General features: G+C 47.4%; 1 protein-coding gene across 1 annotated transcript; it reads left to right on the plus strand.

Moving 5' to 3' along the window:
- The first annotated feature begins 6,146 nt into the window (after nucleotides 1–6,146).
- LOC139727735 (craniofacial development protein 2-like) lies at nucleotides 6,147–6,875 on the plus strand. Its single transcript, XM_071638713.1, has one exon. It carries the CDS (start codon nucleotides 6,147–6,149, stop codon nucleotides 6,873–6,875), a length of 729 nt encoding a protein of 242 aa, XP_071494814.1.
- The last annotated feature ends 8,628 nt before the right edge of the window (nucleotides 6,876–15,503 follow it).

Here is a 15,503-nt window from a genome sequence, read left to right on the forward strand (position 1 = left end):
AATGAAATTCTTTGCACTTCGGAGTTTTTGTTGTAATTAATTTTTATTTCTTATCTAACCAAGCAGGGTCTTATACAGCCTGAATGAATTCTGTCATAACAACCACACGTGGCTAATTTGTCTTTTATACCGCTTTCATGTAAACAGGGTAACTAACAAAACAGTGACGCACTTTGGGGTGTAATCAATTCCTTTCTTTCAGTTTCGCGCAGCAACAATCAACCATGCACTGTAAAATAACTGTAACAACATCAGTGTGAAGAGGAAGTCCCTTAATGTACACGTGACTGTCTGTAGAGTGGTAGTCTAGCTTCCAGACCGTCGCTCGTAGTAATTTTCACCTCAGAATATTAACGCCCTCTTACGACAAAAAGATTTAAGTAGCAGGTTCAACAGGATGGGCTGCCTTTGCCGCGGAGGGGGGCATTTTGTAAAAAAAGGAGTAGGCCTACAGGTGGGAAAAGGGTCTCGAAAACCAGACTATATAGGGGAGTGGCGGGAGGTCTGTCCGTCCACTCGATCCAGGGAGGTGGAAAGTGGACCGCCCCCCCCCCCAAATCCTTTTATGTCCACTATTATTTGCATACCGTGCATTGCAGTCTACGTTTCTGGTACCAAACCATGGAGCTACTAACAGAGAACATACATGTAGCTCCATGGTACGACCAAGGAGTTACTACTGCACCTATAGTACCTCCTTGGTACAACTTAACTTCTCCAACGCGCTTCCTGCTGGCAGATGCAGTGACATTTTCGGCCTACTCGGAAGTAGAGATAATGCGATATATAGAAATATTTGTAAGTAATTAATATCATGAACATGCATGTATGGGCAAATTAAGTATTTATCTCCATATTTTAATTCATAAAATTCCTATGGTCGTTCAACTGGACCTGTCACGTTGTGCTTTTTAGCATGACCATACCTAAAGGGCCCTACACCGAGTCTCATTCAAGGCGCGTAATTTACGAGACTCCATCACACATCATTAGCTAGGGGTCTTTCACGCGCAAGTTTTATCGAATTTCTTTTTATCACGCCTTATAAAAAGTACAATTCATTCACAAAGCAAAACCAACACATGCATACACACATAACACACATACACATTCAATGGATTTCCAACTGCCAAGTTAAATCATAAGTCACATTTTCAGACAATTTTTTCCCCTAGGACTATACATTAAGCCAAAATGCACATTGGAAAACTATGCACTATAATGAGATTGCACGATTTAAGTTCCTTGCTGAGGGAGGGGTCCTCCACACACCCTCTAGGCCTACTCCCCCTCCCCCCTCCCCCTACCCCTACCCCCTCCCCCTCCCCCCGCTCGGATTTCACATCAATGCATGCAATTGAAATCAAATTTTATTTCCAGTATCACTATAATCATTTCAGATGCAACAATTGCAACAAATCAATTTAAAACAAATGTATTGCAAAAAAAAAAACGAATGAAAGAGAGACATAGAGAAAAAAAGAAAACGAGCAATTTAAATGAAACTACGTACATGTATTTTGCTCAAAATCGCTTCCAGTTGTCCTCGGGAGGCGCATCTGCTCGGAAATTTTCAAGCCGGAGTTGCTTTCTGATAATTCCCCTGCCATCTCATGGGTGCCTCTATTTATGTGAGAATCACGAGTACGACATCCACGAGTTGTACATCCCACGATCGATCGAATTACAGCCCACGAGTCATAATAGCAGCCCATCGTGACTATACCTTTTGCCTTGAATGTAGACTAAGCGTGTCATTCGAAGGCGCAAATATTCATAACTGAATTCATGATACACGCCTTAAAATCAAAATAACAACAACAACCACGATCTGGCGTAAATACATGTACTCAATTTTGAGTGATAGGCTACACGCCATTAAAACCAAAACAACAACAACAACATCGATAGCACTATACTATACAAGTATATATGATTGGTTAATTTACCATAGGCCTATACACAGAAAGAATAATCGTTATTTCTTGAGCTACCGCGACAATTAAAGAAGTTGATTGAAATAATGTTTAGTTTTTTTACTGTTTTATGAGTAACCTACGGATAGGTAAAGACTGATTGCCAAACGGCGCGCCAACCTCCTCAAGCACGAATGATCGACGTGCGTGAGCCAAGATCTAAACTGCCTCAAACCGGTTTGGTGCGGATCTCATTTCCGTCGGAGTGGTTGGACGGTACGTCACTCGACACTGTTTTCGCGGTGCTTGAAGAGTAAAATTGCACTGCTCAAGGCAGCCATCTTCACTCGTTCTCCTGCAATGCCTGCATACGGTTTGCCGAGTTTGTGGTGAGAGTCGCTATCTATACTGGAGTATATTGCCCCTCATCTTCAGCCGCGAGACAAAGTCAATTTCGCTTAAAATAACCCTGCGCCGTTCATGCTACTGTAGGCCCTTCGTGCATGGAATATTTATTCTCTGTTATGAATATTTTGCAAAGGGGGCCAAGATTACGTAAAACTAAGATCACGGGCCAATAAGGCTGAAATCTTCTTATTGTGATGCATTTAATTACTATACAATTAATGAGTCTTTTGTTGAGGATATATAGAAAACGTTACCGGAATCTTGCCTCAACACTTTAAATTGAGAATTAGTCATGCATGACTTTTCCGCTCGGTTAGTTTCGGGAACTTTGAAGGCCTATACAGGGGGGGGGGGGGGGGGAGCAAAACAGATAATAGTTGTGTGAGTGTTTATACCTCTATTGAAATAACGGTTTATTTCAGTAAATGCACGTAAACGTATCAGCCTATTGTCAAAAGAATAACGACAGCATGCAGGGCTTTCAACCCCCCTCTTGATCTCTCTCTCTCTCTCTCTAGCACTCTGGCTAGTTATGTTTCTCATGCACGCAATTCCTCGAGACCTGTTGTTCGGTTGGGAACTATTTTTATAGAATGTTTATTCAATCATATTAACGGCGCACAGACCTATAGCAATGCACGAGCTGTCGACTCATTACGTAGATCGCCGTTGAATCATATTATTCTCATTTTACTGGAAGTCCCCCAGATATGGCAGACAAATAGGTAAAGTAAGCCTGTACAGAGTTTAACCGATAGCAGGCCTGAAGAGTTGCGAAGTGATGTCACATAATACTTATAGTACTGTGCACACAGTCTTTTGTTCGAGCATGGAGCTACTAACAGAGAATAGTTCGAGCATGCCATGGCCATATGACAACCGTTGTGTGCACAGTATGTACACGGGACGGTATACCATTAATATTCCATGGCAATGAGCTACTAGTATGTCGTCACTCTTCGGTACGGTACTGTATACTCCGACCACGTATGCAATGTTGCAAGCTCTGCAGCACCATGTCAAGCTGTAAGTAAAGACCATGTGGCTTAGAGTTTTCCTTCGATCACACCACAAAGGCCACAGATGACAGGGCAGAGAGTCACACCTCCTTGGACAGTGCGAGAGATTTGCACTGGCTGAGCCACTTTACAATCCGTTGCGTTCACCTCAAGCCTCGCAGCTCAGCGTGGGTTTATGACATCACCTCCGGACCGCTCGATACTGGTGACAATAGTCTCAACTAAAGTCGCGCAATGCAAAACTTGATAGTGAGCCACAATCTCGAGACCAGACAAAAGACTCGCAGGTCTGCTACGACCCAGCTAGCCATTTGGCTTTTGGGTTTCTCATCAGCTACACAACAACAACTCGCATCATCATGTCTGGACGCGGTAATGGATCAAGTCAAAGGACTAGGCAAGGGAGGAGCAAACAGCGGCACCGCAAGGTTCTTCGTGATAACACTGGACCGAGCCGCGTCAGCTGGGCCTCGGAATGTGATCGTTGTTGTACCGCGTTGGCTAAAGGCTACGACCTACTGAGTAGCTGAATTGTAGAACCAGCTGTCTGTATATAGCGGCCATCCAAGTGAAACAATAACTGTGGCCACCATAGACAGGTCGGTGACCATTGTTCAACACTTGCATTGTAACAATAATGACATAAAATACCACATGTTAGGCCCTATTCATGAAAAAAAAAAGCAAATAGATTTACATGTGCAGCTCTAATATGGGTGTTGGTTTTTTTTTTTGACTAGATGTTACAAAAAAATTTCCTTTGTCATTGATATGAGTAATAGCTGAATAGTGTACAATTTAGTTGGATGTGATTTAAATATGAAAGCGTGAATTAGTTTCGTGAAATCCATGATTAATTTTAAAGTTAGGTTCCAGATTTTGGTCAAAATTGAATCCTCTGTACAAAACTTGAACTTTACACAGGAACCAATGATGTGTATGTGAGTGTGTGCTCACAATGACCCTGAACAATGGACATGGATATCACCTGTTCAGAGCTCAATTTCTGCATGGTCTCTTGCTCCAGGGCACACTAATAATTCATTAATAATTCACGATGGATTGCCTGGGCACTGCTAGTCTGAATTAATGGTAAAGGGTGAAATGCATGCACATGAAAAAAGAAAGCACTGTATGTTTCCATGCGCTTGCATACTCTATACATTTCAGGATGAATAAGGACTAGATGTAAAATAGGAATTCCTCTTGAATATATGAAACAAGCATTCAAACCCTGGTCATTGCATCTCCAGGACCATAGTCCGGATGTTAACCACACACTCCAATACACACCGATTGACCCCTGTGCAAAGTGAAAGTTTAGTACAGAGGTTGAAAATAGAGCAACATCTGAACCCTAACTTGAAAATTAATCTTGAATTCAATGAAAATCATTATGCTTTCATTTTTTGACTACCCCCCAACAAATTGTAGGCCTGCACTATTCATCTATTAGGCCTACTCATATCAATGCCGTGTTCTCTGATACATAGTTACTGAACTATTATGGATCAAACGTGAGATTTTTTTTAACACCTAGAACAATTTACTTAATTCTATTTATTTTTTGACTACTTCTGTTCTTCCGATTTCTAAAATACATGATACATTTCGGGCCTGAGGAACTGCACTGATTCGTACCAGTTTGCATGAAAAGGGTTCACGAGTGAGTTCGAAGGAATTCAAGTGATAATGTGGGAAGCTGACGTAAAGAACAAAAACAAGCAATGCCCAGACAAGTACCCCTTTGACCTTATTCAAAGGCATTTTTGAGGGTTAGGATCACTGGAATAGTACCTCTACTAAATGTTCCTCAGGCATCCTAAACTGGTCTTCCCATACCCATCACCATGAGCAGGGCAATACATGGGACCTAGTCTTCAAACATCAGCTTCCCTCATGGTGAAGACCGACCATGTGCCAGCATGCATGAGGCGCCCCTTGAAGGCGACTCAGCAAAAGCACTGTTAGTGCGAAGTGCACGTCAGAGCACGAGAGAACATCTGGTCATCCACTGCAGCCAAGCCCCCAGACGTAATGATATATTCGTACCACTGGAACCTGACTTCTGAGGCCGAGATTGTGGGTTTACTCCAGCGCAACAGTTCTTCCGCTCAAAACCCATTCACGCACAGGTTACGTTGTGCTCTCTATTTCTCCCGTAACCAATCTTCTGTAAAAGTCCTGCGGCGATGGAGGAGCGGTGAAGCAACAGGTGGAGGTGACCACTGGCAGTTGAGTCGCAATCCCACACGTAGGCGGCTCTGGACAAGTGGTTGCTCTTCTATGTACCCAGGGTAGCAGAGAAGTTCGGCAGCATCCAGGGCGACTGAGCAGCCCTCTTTAGGATAGCGCTGCCCACCCTAGTAAGGTAGAGGCCTGGAAAAGGTGGCGTAAACATTGCCTGCCCTGCAACATCTGGTCAGTTTACCATGGCTGACAAGATCATCCAATTTTGCAGTCGATACCAAGATACCCTACAATCAAAAAGAAAAAGAAAACTTCTTTTAGGAGCATGGACTGCTCGTACTCTCATGGACAGAGACGATGTAGAAAGGCCGCAACGGAGAACAGCCCCAATTACCAAAGAGTTGTCTCGCTGCAACATTGATGTTGCGGTCCTCAGTGAGACCCGGATTGCAGAGGAAGGCTCATGAACTCGCAGAGTCCACAATTGACAACATTTTCTTCTGGAAAGGCAAAGTCTAAAGGAAAGATAGGATCCATGGAGTTGGCTTGGCTATAAAGACCAGTGTGCTGAGACAAATTTTTAGACCTATCCACTATCATCAGTGAATGACTCATGACGCTACGTCTGCCCCTCAGTCACAAGCGACACGCAACAATCATAAGTGCATATACGCCGACATTAATAAGCTCAGAGGAAGCATTTGAACAGTTCTATGCCGACCTCAGTTCCATATTCAGTACAATCCCGGCCATCCTAGAAGACTTCAGTGCTCGAGTATGCAGCACCCATGGTCGATGGGACGGGGTTCTCGGCAGACACGGTGTTGGCAAGGTGAACAGCAACAGCCTCCTGCTGTTGAGTAAGTGCGCGGAGTTTGTTCTCGTCATCGCGAACACAGTGTTTCGATTGACAAACAAGTATAAGAATAACTGGATTCATCCCAAATCCAAACAATGGCACCTGATTGACTATGTCATTGTTCGTCAGAGAGATCTCAGGGAGGTCAATGTTACCAGGGTCATGCGAGAAGCAGAATCCTGGACAGATCACAGCCTTGTCCGCACCATCTTGAACTTGCACATTGTCCCACATCACCATTGTCAACCAAAGCTTGTTCATACTGCCTTCAACACAGCCAGACTCAGGTATCCTTCTGTCCTGCAAAAGTTCCAGTCTAAGCTCAATGAGAAGCTGTCTGTCACTGGACCACTGACTGGAGACCCAGTGCAGAAGTGGAACCAGTTCAGAGAAGTGTTGACAGATGCTCCAAAGTTAGAGCTTGGCCCCAAGAAGCGGCACCACCAGGAATGGTTCGAGGAAACCAACACGTACTGCCATTGATGAGCTGTTTGCCAAAAAGAACAAGGCTTTCATGGAATGGCAGAATGACACAAAGTCCACCTCTAAGAGGAACAAATTCAAGTCTTTGCAGAGAAAGGCCCAACAAAATTACGCAACATCCAAGATCAGTGGTGGGAGAAAAAAATGAAGAGATCTAAAGCTATGCTGACTTGAACCAATCTAAAGAGTTCTACAGCTCCATTAAAACAGTCTCTGGCCCTGCAAAACTTTGTTTCTGTCCATCGTTGTCATCAGATGGAATCATCATCATCAGAGACAGGACTGGCATAAATCAGAGATGGAAGGAGCACCTCAGCCAACTCCTGAATCACCCATGTGCACTTGAGCAGGCCGCCGGCGCTTGATCAGGTCCCTGTGCAAACAGTGAAAGAGGAACTTGATGCCCCCCCCCCCCCCAGCCGAAGTCAAGAACGCCATCAAGCAGATGAATTCAGGAAAGGCATCTGGCCAGGACGGTATTGCTGCACAGACGTTCAATGCACTCAGCAACCATGCAGGTCCTTGAGGTATTCCGCATTGTTCTCACTAGTATCTGGGATGAAGAAAAAATGCCAGTTGACTTCCGTGATGCCACGATAGCAGACTGCGGGAATTATAGAGTCATATACCTCCTGTCCATTGCTGGACAGATTCTTTCCCGTGTCATGCTGAATAGGTTGATCGCCACAATTGCAGAGAAGTAACTATCTGAGACACTGTGGATTTCGACGCAATGGGAGTGTAGTCGACATGGTCTTCGTTATGAGACAGTTTCAGGAAAAATGCATGGAGCAGAATAATATGTTGTCTTCCCAGATCTAACGAAGGCATTCGACAGTGTCAACAGGGAAGCTCCCTGAATAATTCTTGAGAAACTTGGCTGCTCAGCAAAGGTCACCACACTCATCAGGCTGTTCCATGAAAATATGACTGGTGAAGTTCTGTCAAACCATATCTGAAAAATTTGCCCCCCCCCCCCAACGGCGTAAAACTGCCACTGTGTTGTTCGACCTCTTCTTCATACAATAAGTCCTGTTCCATGCTGTCAGAGTCCTTGAGCTCGGTATCTACATTAGATATAGGTTAGATGGATAACTGTTTGATCTGAGACGCCTTACTGTGAAGACAAAGGTGCTGGAAGAGGTTCATTCTTCAAGCTCTGTTCGCAGACGATTGTGCCTTGATGGCACATGAAGAGAACGACCTTCAGGAATTCGTCAACAAGTTCTCGGAGGCGTCGAAGATGTTTGGCCTGACGATCAGTCTCGGAAAGACAGAAGTCCTCCTCCAGCCAGCACCAAACAGTGACCCCTGCCAGCCAAGCATCACTATTTATGGCACACAGCTCAAGAATGTCAACACCTTCAAATACCTGGCCAGTACGCTCTCCAGCGACGGTACCCTGGACAATAAAATCGCAGCAAGAATACAGATGGCCAGTCTGGCACTTGGAAGACTATGCATGAAAGTCCTACAGCACAAGAACGTCCGCCTTTCAAAAAAAAATTAAGGTGTACAACACATTTTTAGTAGTCCTCTCATCTCTGCTCTTCGGGTGCGAAACATGAATCCTGTGTACCGTAAGGCATTATATACCAAAAAGTTGGAACAGGTCCACATGTGCTCTCTGCGGTCTATCATGCATAATCGATGGCAAGATCGCAAGATAATAAACGGAAAGATGTTAACTCCGCAAATGCCATGGGTCGTCAGCAGCACACCCGGGATCACCAGTGTTTCTGCCATTTAAGTGCTGTACACCTCCCCCTGGCTGGCCGGTGCTGCGTTAGGATCCCCATGACAGCACCCCCATGGCATTTCAAAGAAGAACAAAACAAAACAAAACAAAACAAAGCAAAACATCACAAAACAAGACAAAAAAAGGGAAAACGCTTGGCATCAATCACCTCTCCTCACTCCAGACACACGTACTCTCTCTACACCCCCTATTCCCACCACCCCCAGGCCTTCCCTACTATCCATGCAGATCCTGTCTCTGCTGCTCCACAAATTCTCCTGATCCACCTTTTCCCGTCCCTACCACCTATTCCCATCCCTCTGACCCACCTCCTTACCGATCGGCCAGCATATCCCCTGCACCCCACCTCCACAGTATGCACCTCCGCTCTCCACCCCCTTTTCTCACACTCCTCCCTCAACTCAGCATACCTATCCAGCTTTCTTTCCCTTGCCTCATCCATCCTTATCTCCCATGGCACAGTCAGCTCCACCATTGCTAACCTGTGCACAGACCTAGCCACCAGCACCATGTCCGGCCGAAGGGCAGTTATACCACCTCCTCTGGCACTGTACAGTTTCCCTCATCCACCCGCACCTCCCAATCATCCCCCGCTGCTAAGATCCCCCCACCATCATCCCTCTGACCCTACCTTCTCACACTGCATCTCACCCCCTCCTTCACAAACCGGATTCCCCTCACCCTAGGAGGCCCATTCTTCTTCCTTGCCTCCACTGCCACCCTCGCCACCTCTGCCATCTCCTTCAACACCTGGTTATGCCTCCATGTATAGGCCTGTAATAGACCTCCACATGCTGACAAAATGTGCTCTAGTGAGCCCTTCGCTTTGTTGCAAACCCTGCATCCACCATCCTCCACAATGCCCCATCTCTGAAGATTTACTGGAGATGGCAAAACATCAAAGGTGGAACTGATCATGAAGCGCACAGCTCCAGAGGACATTGACCAAAGGTCATTCCATGACACCTTCCTCTGCTCCACCCCTTCCCATCGAGTCCATGCTCCCTGCACTCCCTGCTGTACAGCCTTGGCAAAGCGATACTCCTCCTCCTTCTCCTTAATCGCCTCCACCACCAACTCCCTCCTACCCTTCCTGCCTTGCTTGCTGTACCATCTAACACCCTGATGAAACCCGACCCCTTTCCGACCCACCTGAAACACACCCTGCATCTCCTTCCACTTTGCCATTGCCACTGCCTCGTCTGCAGCCTCCTCCGCCCTCCACTTCCTCCCTGTGCGGATCGGTGGCCTAACTCCTGCTATTGCCTGGTCCTTTGACTCCCTCATCATTATCACTAGCCTAACCTTGCCAGCTTTAAACTCCTCCACCACTGACGTCATAGGCAATTGCAACCTGCCTGATCTGCAAAAGAATGCCAGATCTGTAAGCATTCTTGGAACGCCTAACCACTTCCGGTAGTACGAGTTCATCTTCTGCTGCATCCTCTCAACCCTGGACACTGCCACCTCGTACACCTGCAGTTGCCACATGATCCGTGGTAGCAAGCCAAACTGGCAGCACCACACCTTTGCATTCCCAGTGTCCTGTCCACCCTCTTCAACCACTCCACCACTTTCTCATAGATCTGAACTCCTCGGTGCCTGTCATTCAACTTGCCCTCATACCACCGCCCAAGGCTCTTTACACCCTGCTCAGTGACCTGAGGGATATCTTCTCCCCCAATCTGAAATCTCCTTGCGACCACCTTCCCCTTCCGCACTGACACTGAGCGGCTCTTCTTGGCCTTGAACTTCATCCGTGTCCAGGCCACCAACTCCTCTAACCTATGGAGGCCATCTTTGACCTGGGTTTCGTTGCCAGACACGATTGTGAGATCATCCATGAAAGCCCTAATCGAAGGCACAACCACATCCGCAGCCAGCATCAACCCTTCAATTCTCGGGGCCACACACCAGGTTAACACTTCCATCCCAAGGACAAACAGCAGCGGCGAGACTGGACACCCCATGGGGATGCCAATTTCTAGCGCTTGCCATTCTGTTGTGTAAGTCTGGGTCGTGAATCTCATCCTGAACTGGCTGTAGTAGCTCTGCACCATCTCGCGGATCACCCTAGGGACCTAGAAAAACTCAAGAGCAAAGCTGAGATACCTGTGAGGAACTGATCCATATGCATTTGCAAGATCCAACCAGATGACATCCACATCCTCCTTCTCACATTTGCACCTCTGGATTGACTCCCAAATCATCTGGACATGCTCCGTGCACCCAGGGAAACCCGGGATCTATGCCTTCTGTATAGAGGTGTCCACAAACTTGTTCTTCATGACAAATTCTGACAACCGCCTCGCTAAGACACTAAAGAGGATCTTACCATCCACGTTGAGAAGCGAAATCGGCCTAAACTGGCCAATGCCTTTGGCATCCCTCTCCTTTGGGATATATACCCCTTCTGCCACACACCAGCTGACTGGAACAATTCGCTCCCGCCATAGTACCCTTAGGATCCGCCACAGCACCCTTCGGACACGAGGACAGTACTTGAACAGCTTGTAGGACAAGCCATTCTGCCCAGCTGTACTACCAGCTCGGGCCTTTTTAACCACGGCTTCAATCTCCCACAACTTCAACTCACTCAAGTCAAAGCTGACCTCTGGCTCCTGTGGCCTCAATAGCCCTGCCACCCCAGTAAAAGGCTCCTCTCTCCTCCCATCACAGTATGTGGCCTTCAGATGCCTCTCGAGCTCTTCCTTCGACACCTCTAAACTTCCTGAAACCCCTTCCTCAAACAACCTCTTTGTGAACCTGTGCGGATTCTTATAGAACTCCCTCCTCTCCCTCCTCCTCCTCCTCCGCTTCCTACACTGATATTCAGCCCTCCTACCATCCGCATACCTCTTCTTCAGGTCCTCATACAAACCCTTCAGACTAGCCCTTTCTCCGTCTGCCTGCCTCCACCTACGCCGCACGCTCTTCTTCTCCGCCCTCAATTGGGCCATCAACCGCTGTCTCCTCGACCCTGACTTTCCAAAATCCCCCTCCACATTCTCCCCACCTCCACTACCCACAGGCTTTATCCCAAACTCTTCTGCACAAGCCCCATAACACAACCCCTCAAACATACGCATCCTCTTTTCAACACTCCCAGCCAATTCCACTTTCAAAACTCCCGCAAGCTTGATGTCAAAAAGCTCCCACTTATCACTTCTCGCCGGTGGCCATGCAATCGGCTCCTTCCGCTCAAACACAGCATGTAGAGCATGCTGAGGGTCTCCGGCTCTGTGGTTTGAAACCTGACTGGGACCTCCCACTGTCTCACCCAGCTCAGTGCTGGTGCAGTCATGCCCTACTGCCACTCTTCCACAGCTCGTTCTTGCTCTGTGAACTGCCACACCTCTCTTACCCTTGAACCTCCTCCCGCTTCCCGCACACACACCCTCTTGATCTTTGTTCATTGTCGTGAGTCAAAGTACCCGCCCTTTCAGAATCCAATATGGATTCTTATTCAGCACGACTCAATGCGAAAAAGCGGATGAGGTGGGTGAGTAGCCTTTCAGTCAAGTGGGCACACACTCACCAATAGGGGTGAAAACCCCTCCCACTGCCACCCCTCAGCCCTGGCGCACAGCCCTATGCTGCAAATGGGCCACACTTAAAACCGGTAACTCTGAGGGGCCGGTCATTTGCTTGCCATAGCCATCAGGGTAGCCTTCCCTGATGCCCCACCTATCCGGGGTGTGTCACTGCTCTATTCGCAGTCGTCACCTGGCCTCTCCGAAGCGTCTCAAAAGCAAGATAATAAACGGAAAGATGTTAACTCCCCAAATGCCATGTTGTCAGCAGCACACCAGGGATCACCAGTGTTTCGGCCATTTAAGTGCTGTACACCTCCCCCTGGCTGGCCGGTGCTGCGTTAGAATCCCCTTGACAGCACCCCCATGGCATTTCAAAGAAGAACAAAATAAAACAAAACAAAACAAAGCAAAACATCACAAACAAGACAAAAAAAGGAAAACGCTTGGCATCAATCACCTCTCCTCACTCCAGACACACTCTCTCTACACCCCCTATTCCCACCCCCCTACTATCCATGCAGATCCTGTCTCTGCTGCCCCACAAATTCTCCTGATCCACCTTTCCTCGTCCCTACCACCTATTCCCATCCCTCTGACCCACCTCCTTACCGATCGGCCAGCATATCCCCTGCACCCCACCTCCACAGTATGCACCTCCGCTCTCCACCCCCTTTTCTCACACTCCTCCCTCAACTCAGCATACCTATCCAGCTTTCTTTCCCTTGCCTTATCCATCCTTATCTCCCATGGCACAGTCAGCTCCACCATTGCTAACCTTCGCACAGACCTAGCCACCAGCACCATGTCCGGCCGAAGGGCAGTTATACCACCTCCTCTGGCACTGTACAGTTTCCCTCATCCACCCGCACCTCCCAATCATCCCCCGCTGCTAAGATCCCCCCACCATCATCCCTCTGACCCTACCTTCTCACACTGCATCTCACCCCCTCCTTCACGAACCGGATTCCCTTCACCCTAGGAGGCCCATTCTTCTTCCTTGCCTCCACTGCCACCCTCGGCACCTCTGCCATCTCCTTCAACACCTGGTTATGCCTCCATGTATAGGCCTGTAATAGACCTCCACATGCTGACAAAATGTGCTCTAGTGAGCCCTTCGCCTTGTTGCAAACCCTGCATCCACCATCCTCCACAATGCCCCATCTCTGAAGATTTACTGGAGATGGCAAAACATCACAGGTGGAACTGATCATGAAGCGCACAGCTCCAGAGGACATTGACCAAAGGTCATTCCATGATACCTTCCTCTGCTCCACCTCTTCCCATCGAGTCCATGCTCCCTGCACTCCCTGCTGTACAGCCTTGGCAAAGCGATACTCCTCCTCCTTCTCCTTAACCGCCTCCACCACCAACTCCCTCCTACCCTTCCTGCCTTGCTTGCTGTACCATCTAACACCCTGATGAAACCCGACCCCTTTCCGACCCACCTGAACCGCACCCTGCATCTCCTTCCACTTTGCCATTGCCACTGCCTCGTCCGCAGCCTCCTCCGCCCTCCACTTCCTCCCTGTGCGGATCGGTGGCCTAACTCCTGCTATTGCCTGGTCCTTTGACTCCGTCATCATCATCACTAGCCTAACCTTGCCAGCTTTAAACTCCTCCACCACTGACGTCATAGGCAATTGCAACCTGCCTGATCTGCAAAAGAATGCCAGATCTGTAAGCATTCTTGGAACGCCTAACCACTTCCGGTAGTACGAGTTCATCTTCTGCCGCATCCTCTCAACCCTGAACACTGCCACCTCGTACACCTGCAGTTGCCACATGATCCGTGGTAGCAAGCCAAACTGGCAGCACCACACCTTCGCATTCCCAGGGATGAGTGTCCTGTCCACCCTCTTCACTCGAGACAAGTCAAGAGTTCCTGGACAGAGCCAGGACTTCAAGCATTCAAGGCAAAATCCTCCAAGCTCAACTTAGATGGTCCGGCCATGACATCCGCATGGAAGAGTCGAGGATCCCTAGTCAGTTCTTCTATAGCGAGCTGTCACACGGAAGTCGCAAGCAAGGCCGTCCCAAGAAATGTTATGAAGACAATCTCAAGACCAACTTTAAATGGGCGCATCTATACAGCCCCGTGAACTCGAGACTGCTTCTGTAGACAGATATATGACTGGCGAACCCTTACAAAGAAGGCTCTAACTGTCTGTGAAGATGATCGCCGCCAACGTCTGTCAGCTGCTCGGGACAGACGGCATCAAGCTGAATCTACCTGTGTTCCGCCGTCTGGCATTCCATGTCCTACCCGTAATCGCACGTGTGCCTCCATGGCCTACGCAGTCACATGCGGACATGTCAACGAGGGCACAACATATAGTCTTCCTCGGATTCGAGAGACAAGTAATCAAGAAGAAGAAGATGTTAATGGGATTTTAATCACGAATTATTTAGGTTAGATTGTAAGATGTTATCAGGAGCTGCATGTCGTTGCCTTTGTAGCATCTATTCAGGGCGGCATTACTGAAGCCTACATCTAGATAGTCAAGTTAGCGGTTAGACGGCTTTTCACGGGGAAGAGCTGCATTAATTTTGTCATTCATGTCTGTGTGATTGTGACTGAGCGAGAAGTAAAAGCCGACGTATTCATGGCTGATTAAAAGTTCAACTTATTTTCATTTTTTTTTTTTTTTTTTGTGGCCGCTATACGCAGGCAGATATTCACCACGGGATATATGAGTGTCCGCTGGCCGCGTTAGACAGGTGACCGCTATATAAAGGGTCTACAGTACAACAATTTCGTGCGGGAGATTTTTCAGTGGCCGCTGTATGCAGGTGGCCGCTAAGACAGATTTGACTGTGTAATACAGTGGACAATTATATAGGTTTTGTGCTACGAGTATATCGTTGGACCACATAATAATTGCACAGTTCCAGACAAAGAAATCTTTCGCAATAAATTGCTTCATAAACCCTGAGGTAGACATACACATCTGTCATTATATAAAAGGGCAATGCCACCGCCCCATCAAAAACAAAAACAAAAAACACAAAAACCATCACAAAATGATGTAAATACAACGAATACAAAATTGGATGGCACTCATCAAAATAATTCATCAATGAAATATGCTGTTTGCAGTCGGTCTAAACTCTATAGGGATTCCCTATGAACAACACCTCACATTAATTAGCTGCTATGACGCAAATTCTTTTCAAATAACCAAGGTACAGAGAGAAGACTCATTGCTTCATCTACGGTATTTTGCGACCACGTAAAACACATCCAGCAAGATTAGTGAAATTTTGATGGCCGCGGTCACACTGGCAAGACATCGCGAAATTTACTCGTCCGTTCACGACGGCGGCCAAATTTGT

Source organism: Diadema antillarum, unplaced genomic scaffold, assembly GCF_040938485.1.
Source record: "Diadema antillarum isolate AM-2024a unplaced genomic scaffold, OU_Dant_1.0 seq00000149_RagTag, whole genome shotgun sequence".
NCBI lineage: Eukaryota > Metazoa > Echinodermata > Echinoidea > Diadematoida > Diadematidae > Diadema > Diadema antillarum.